This window comes from Medicago truncatula, chromosome 8 (assembly GCF_003473485.1).
Source record: "Medicago truncatula cultivar Jemalong A17 chromosome 8, MtrunA17r5.0-ANR, whole genome shotgun sequence".
Taxonomy (NCBI): domain Eukaryota; kingdom Viridiplantae; phylum Streptophyta; class Magnoliopsida; order Fabales; family Fabaceae; genus Medicago; species Medicago truncatula.
Window position 1 is genome coordinate 5,743,780 of NC_053049.1, and position 7,435 is coordinate 5,751,214.

Consider the following 7,435-nt stretch of genomic DNA (forward strand, 5'->3'; position numbering starts at 1 on the left):
ACTTTCTTTCTCATACTCATATTTTATTCTGACTTTTTTTTTTCTTTTTCTCTATTGTTTTTGATCAATGAAAAGAGAGAAAATGAAAGTTGTCAAATAGGTTGTACCAAATGGTTGTTCAAATATCATTGGTCAAAATATAAAGCTACAAGTATATCACAAATTAGAACTATTACTGTATATATATGCTCCACACAAATGACTTGTAGGAACTAGGAACAAGTTGCATCATCTTTTTTATGACTTAATATTAATCATAGCGTTTCTTTGAGACAAAAAGGTTATATGAATTAGTGGATTTTGATTTTGAGGCGACAATTATTGATTTTAAAAAGTTATTTAGGACTAAAAATGAATTGAATGTAACATATTTTATGTTTAGACATATCATGTAAAAGTGAGTTGAATAATAAATTTTAATAGTGTGTTTTTGGGTTGTCGTACATCATGACATAAATAAATTTGGAGGATTTAAATTTAAGTGATGATGAGGTCTCAGTTTCGATATTGAGGAGGAGGTTGATGAATCGTAACATGATCCCAAATTGTGTTTGGTGGGTAGGTTCTTGACCGATCGACCAATTCATCTCCATAATATGAAAATATATATGTCCGAAATTTGGAGGTCAGTGAAAGGTGTGATAGTGAAAGAAGCATATCCAGGACTGTTTCAATTTCAATTATGCCATAAATTTCAATTATATTGGTGAGTTCCTTGAGTATGATGCGAACAATAAAACTAGTTTCTGGAGGAAATACATGAAGGCGAAGGTTAGGTTTGATGTTAGGAAGCCGTTGAAGATTGCGAAGATCATGGCTAATGGCGGTGATTGGTGCAAAGTCCAATTTAAGTATGAAAAGTTGGACATCTTCAGTTTTGTGATGATTTGCATACATGACACATGATGATTGTACAATTTTGTAGAAAAAAAGTCCCTGTAAAATATTTTAATTGTTCCATAAATTATTTAAAAAACAGTTGTTCAAATAACATTCTCAAACCACACATTTAGTATCAATTTTGGTTTCTCCAAATACATGCATAATGATACTACCTCCGTCCCTAATTATAGGGCCCTTTTGAAAAAATAACGGGAATTAAGATAGTGGATATTTGTATTAAATATGTTTGTAATTACTATTGTTTTTACAATTTTATCCTTTTAAGAGAGAGAGATGGTTTATGTTTTCAACATGTTATTTATTGTTGATTGAAGAAAAAGATGTATAATAAATAAGGGCATGTATGTAAAGAAATAATTAATGTAGTTGGAAATAGCAAAAGGATCTTATAAAAAGGGACAAAAAAAATTCTCAAAAAGATCTTATAATTAGGGACGGAGGTAGTATAATAGGGATCCTAATTGTTTAAGTTTAACCTTTCCTTTTCATGTGTAAGATGAAGGCTCACTGCACTAGATAGAGCATTGGGATTCAGAGGAATCTTTTGCTGCACAAATGTTTTGCCTTTTACAAATAAACTAGTTGTGCCAAGGCCACTATCAAAGCTTCCTAACCTTACCCATATCTACGTACAACATTGACCTAACATACATAATTAATTAATTATATAGGGTGACGATCGATAACCGTATGTATCACATTTTCTATACAATAAAGTTGCTTTTAAAATTCTTGTAACTATGGCTCAGATAGTAAAAAGCTCAAGGTATATTCAAAACAACAACAATACCTCAAAGTTATATGTTGAGATGTAAGTTTGAACCTTCAAATTCTCATTTATTGGTATTTAAGGTGTATGAGTTTCGATCGATGCTATTTTCATTATAAAATTGATTCTAACAAATTATTATGCTTTTTTTTTTTTATCAATTATTAGGCTTTTTTTTATCAATAGACTAATATTGTTACCTTGAATGGTACCGTTAATGTACACCCCAAATGTATTATTTACCTTTGAATCAAAGATCGAGTTTTTATTTTCTTTTCCAAATAATCCAAGTATTGTCAAGAATCCCACATATTAAGTGTTAGAGAAGTGTCGCATCTTCATATATGCGACCAACCAACATATCAAGATGTCCATATAATTATCATTTGAGTTATACTTACGAGACATAAATTTAATTTCTTATGAACAATAATCAAGTTCTTAAGATGGTTCGCAAAGAGCGTTTTTCTATTTTACAAACACATACAATTCCTCCATCCTTAAACATAAATTAAAATGTTCATTATTTAGTATAATCAAACCTAATTCATACCTTTTTTTTTTCTTACATTTAAGATCAGAGAAAATCCCAATAACCACAAATAGTTCTTCTACTTTTGTTCAAAAATCCTAAAGATTGGACAATGGATTTGAAGGATCGTCCATATGGATCCCACTTGTGCCCACATCAGGTATCAAAAAGCATATACTTTTTATTTATTATTATTTTTTAAACATTTTTGGGTTATTTAATTCCTCAAAATTGAATAAAAAAACATATTTAGACAAGGTGAACATGCATATTGATGCATATGTATGATTATACACGAATCCATCTCCCATAACAAAGAATCCAATGCCTTTTTCATGTGATCTATACCCATCCATGTCCAAATACTTTATATGAAACTTTATACTTGGACAATATTTATACTTACCTTAATCAGACTATAGGATATATTATTGTTGTTATATGCACATGTGTCGCCAACTCTTGTTATTTTGTCTTCATCTTGTTGTTTTGATCTTGTCTTTGGATATTCCACCTTACTTAATTTGTACATGACAAAATAATGTCATTTTAAATTCTGTTCCAGCGATGATATATAAAATAAAAGAATTTTTATCTTTTGGAAGTCGTAATTACAGTAAACATTGGTGAACACAATAGTTGAAAGTCGTATTGAGTGGGACATATATGATATGACAAAACTCTAATATTATTTGCTTTTTTTAATCATAACTATTATTTATCCTTTCCTTCATCTTAACTATGTTGCACAAATATATTTAAAAACATAATTATTTAATTCAATTTATTTTAGTAAAAAGAATTAAGCATTTTCAATGGGAGTTTTTTGCTCATTGAGTCCTTAATATTACGATCCAACTCTTGATGAGTATAACCCATATGGAGGAAGATGAGTCCTTAAAGTTCTTAAAGAGTTACACAATCATAGTAGAGGATACAGTCCAAGATAAACAAGAAGTTCTTATACAAGTATTTTTTTCCTACTGTTCTCTGTATATTATCGGTCAGATAGGACCGCAATGTCATTTTGATGGTTGGATTTGAATGATTAAATATAACTGTATATATATAATTCAACTAAATTATTTGATTTTGATTTCTCAAAAAGCTTTGAACCAATAAAATTAGTCAAACATTCAAATTAAGAAGATAAAATATTTTTATTAATTTTTCTCTCCATAAAACCCTTAAGTTCCTATTTTAAATAAACATATTTGAAGGTTTATCATAAACTTTATATATATACAAAAAAAAAAAAAAAATTGATTCTTAATTAAAATTTGGAGTATGTGATTAGAATTTGAGGGATAGAAAATTTTGAAATTTTATCATCAAACTTTGGAGATTATGTATAGTAAATTTTGAGCAGGAGAAGACTAATAGTATTTCAATTATAAATAACTTTTTTTAGAGGTTCAGTTATAAATGATGTCCCTTCAAAAAAAAAATTTATAGATGATGTTGTTGTAGTATTTGTTTATCTAAGGAAAAGCAATAAAAACAGTCCATTGTTTTTTACACTTAATTATAAAAATATTGAAGAAAATATAACAATGTGCTTTACAATTATGTATCCTTTTGTTTTACTCATTTTCAAAATAAATATTAAATAATGACTAACTGAAAAAATTCAAAATATAATTATATTGATAAAATATTTTTAGTGTAATTCATTAAAAATATTTATGATGGTGTAGGTATTACTTCTTAATTTCATTCATTTTTTTTAATTGGGAACATGAAATTAATTTTTATCAAATATTAATTTCTATCCTTCAAGTTACCGGATACACAAATATTAATTATTTATAGAAAAATATTTAGACATATCGGTTTAATTATTATCTATCCTTGTTATATAATTCATCAATGAAACTATAAAGCTCGTAAATAAATACATAAGCAATGAAAATATTGGGATCATTCAAGAAAGGTCCTTCCCTTTGGAAAGATAAATATCAACAAAGATCATAACAAAATTGAACCACCAAAATGAAAAAGAATAAAATTTATATAGAAGATGAATAGAATTAAACAAAAAATCCATAATATCTTTCCCTTGTATATTTGGACCTAACCTTGCCATGATGGCTTTTGAGATTGATTTTGTTGTTGTTGATCATTCATGCAGTTTCCAATCCCTGCAATACTTAGAATATCACTATGTGACAATGGCCTAAGCCCCAAGAAATCTCTTGTCAAACCCTCATTTCCACCACCTCCGCCGCCACCGCCACCACCGTCTTCGGCGGTGGAAGTTGGTTTTTTAGAGAGGCTTGTTTCATGATGCAAGTTTTGATCTTTCTTTGAATTCATAATGCCACCAAACATTTCATCAAAATGGGTTGCTTCAAATCCAGAAGGAGATGAAGAAGAAGAAAACATAACATCATGAATATTATTAAGATATGTTGAAGTAGTATTTGTTTCTTGTGTGTTTTGTTGATGTTGCTGTTGTTCTTGTGATGATGACAACAAATTCAAACCAAAATTACCAGAGACATTATTGAGAGAATCAACTTGGTGGGTCTTGATATTCATAGCAGGTGAAGAAGCAGAACCACTTCTATTCATTGTTGCACCCATTTGAGCTGCTTTCTGCAACAATGCAGTAGCTGACATGTGTGCCGAAGGTACTGTTTGGTAAGAAGGGAGTGTGGGTCCAGAAACATGAACAAGACTAGGGTTAGGGTTTTCTTGATGATGATGATGTTGAGAAAATATTGATGATGATGATGAGAGATTATCAACATTATGTGGGCCAAGCCAAGGTGGAATTTCAGAAAGGTTAAAACTTTGATTATGTTGCTCTTTTTTCAATAATGGGAAATTATGAAGATCTTGTTGAGGATTATTGAATTGGTTTTGTAGATTTATCATGTGATGATGATGAGAAGATGATGATGAAAGTTGTTGTTGTGAGGGTAAAATTGGCATTGCATTATTTGTCATAGCTCTTGCACTCTCTTCTGCTAATGCATCACAAAATGCTCTATGTGTTATGAAACTGTCCCTTCTGCAAAACTCATCATAGAAATTACAAAATTAATAAATTTTACTAAAGTGCTATATGCTAAATATACTATAAATATATGTGTGTGACAGTGAAAAAATATCAACTCTCCTTTTCTCTCTCTCTTTACTTTTTCAACATTTTTTAAAAACTTTCTAAATACTTTAAAGACAAATAGTCTATTATTAGGTAGTGCATTAAAAAATTTCCTTACTAGGAATTTCCACTTTTTCCAAAGAATGGAATTAGTGATTATGGGAGAGTGCTATATCAATGTCTTATCATCATCATCTTCTCCAATGTAAGAAATCAAGTGTGTGTAAAAATAAATGTAAAAAGTATATAATATCATAGGAAATGCTAACCCTTCGGAACACCGATTAAGAAATCAAATATAGTAATATTTTATATTAAAAGTTGTGTATTCAATGCATTAAAAATTTAAAATATTTTCTTTTTGGTTTAAAATTTCCTCTTTTGATATCTTTAACCGGTGTCCTAGAAGCACCGGATAACCTGACCCTAATATTAATAATGTGAAATTTATGCATCAAAGTCAACCTAGGATTCAATTCAAAAACTATGATCACCTTCATAAATGAATGAAATTAATGTCTGAACTAAAAAAATTCACATGACATTGAATATATTTTGAGGTTAATTCTAGTTACCTTGAGAAGAGGGTTCCACAGTCACATCTATATTCTCTAGTGCCACAAGTTTTGGAATGAGCTTTCCAATCAGATTGAACAGCATATTTCTTTGAACACTTTTCACATTTCCACTTCTTCTCACCATGCTTTCTGGAAAAGTGTTTCTTGATTCCAGTCAAATCCCCTAATGCTCTTGATGGATCATGATGCACACAAGTTGGTTCTGGACATACATATACTTTCTTTCTAATCTCTTTACTTGTTCTTTGTTTCAACTTCCATGGTAAATTATGACCTCTTCTGTGAAGTTGAAGATTTTGATCTCTTTGAAACCCTTTGTTGCAGATCTCACATATGAACCTGTTTTTTGCTAGTAAACTCTTTGGTGACATAGCTATAACTTCAGCATCAGGGTCTGAAAAAAAAAAACATCATTTTTCAAACAAGAAAAAACCCATTAATAACATGTTCATCAAAACAAATTAAAACAAAAGAAAAAGAAGGTTGAAAACAAACCTGGGTTACCAGGGAGGTTTCTCTTTTTTTTCATTGGTTGAGATTGTGTTGGAGGAACCAAGTATTGTTGTTGAACTTGAGGGTAACTACTACTAGTACCAATTTCAGTTCTATTACCAGAAGAAACACTAGCTTCACCAGATGCAGAAGTTAAGTTTGACATGTTTTCTTCCACTACTTGTTGCTGTTGAAACATCATCAAACCTTTTACCATCTTATGTTTGCAAGTCAAGGTTTTGTTTTAGAAAACTAAGGTTGTTTTGTTTTATGTTGTCTTATAGACCATATAGATCTTGTGTTTTTTATATGTTGGTAATGTTTTTTGGATCTAAATACAAATAAAAAACCTTACCAAAAACAGAAAAGGAACACAAACACTATTTAGCTCACAGTAGTGAATAGTGAGAGAGAATGAACAAAGTAGAAGAAGAAAAAGTTGATATTGAACTCAGAAACAGTTTATGAAGGATGGAACAAGAACAAGAACAAGGACTAGTTGGTTTTTTTGGTGATATAATTTGGAACCAACCCAAGAGACAAGTTTTGTTTTTTATTTGAGTTTGTAAAAGAAACAAGAGATGATAAATGGAAGTGAAGATGAATAAGAAGTAGTAATCTACATTTGTTTCTTGTTCATAGTTTGATAACCATAGTTGATAATGTTACCAAGAAAAATCCAACTATAGCCACACAAATATGAACAAAAATATAGACTTGGTTGTTCAGAGAGAGAGAGAGAGAGAGAGAGAGATGTGGATGAGAAGAGGGAATCCCTGAACTTGTCCAAAACCACAAACCAAAGGGGAACCCTACTGTTAAACTCTGACGTTGCACTTTCTGTCTTTTCCTCTCTGTTCTTTTTCACAACATTAGAAAATATCATTTTTATTTTTTGCTTTTTTAATAAAGTTCTGTTTATTTTTTGCTAAAATACTTCTTTTTTTCAAGTACAGTACCATTATGTCTTTCCATTCTCTTGCAAAAGTAAACACAAAAGAGGGTGAATAAAAACAAGCAAAAAGGGAGTATTATTTGTAAATACCACATTT

The 7,435-nt window shown here is 29.8% G+C and overlaps 1 protein-coding gene across 1 annotated transcript; it reads right to left on the reverse strand.

The window, feature by feature from the left end:
* Positions 1 to 4,099: 4,099 nt before the first annotated feature.
* Positions 4,100 to 7,158, reverse strand: LOC11429447 (protein indeterminate-domain 7). The gene is made up of 3 exons (XM_003627061.4): positions 6,387 to 7,158; positions 5,889 to 6,285; positions 4,100 to 5,220 (listed from the first exon to the last, which is right to left on the reverse strand). The coding sequence occupies exons 1-3, from the start codon at positions 6,598 to 6,600 to the stop codon at positions 4,278 to 4,280; spliced, it is 1,554 nt and encodes a 517-aa protein (XP_003627109.1). The 5' UTR covers positions 6,601 to 7,158; the 3' UTR covers positions 4,100 to 4,277.
* Positions 7,159 to 7,435: the final 277 nt, after the last annotated feature.

Excerpts from the sequence above, each read along its gene's own strand:
- LOC11429447 (XM_003627061.4), bottom strand. The coding sequence starts at position 6,600 with ATGGTAAAAGGTTTGATGATGTTTCAACAGCAACAAGTAGTGGAAGAA. Across the intron at positions 6,286-6,386 it reads AAACCTCCCTGGTAACCCAG|ACCCTGATGCTGAAGTTATA; the intron begins GTTTGTTTTCAA and ends TTTTTTTTTCAG. Across the intron at positions 5,221-5,888 it reads TGTGGAACCCTCTTCTCAAG|AAGGGACAGTTTCATAACAC; the intron begins GTAACTAGAATT and ends TGAGTTTTGCAG.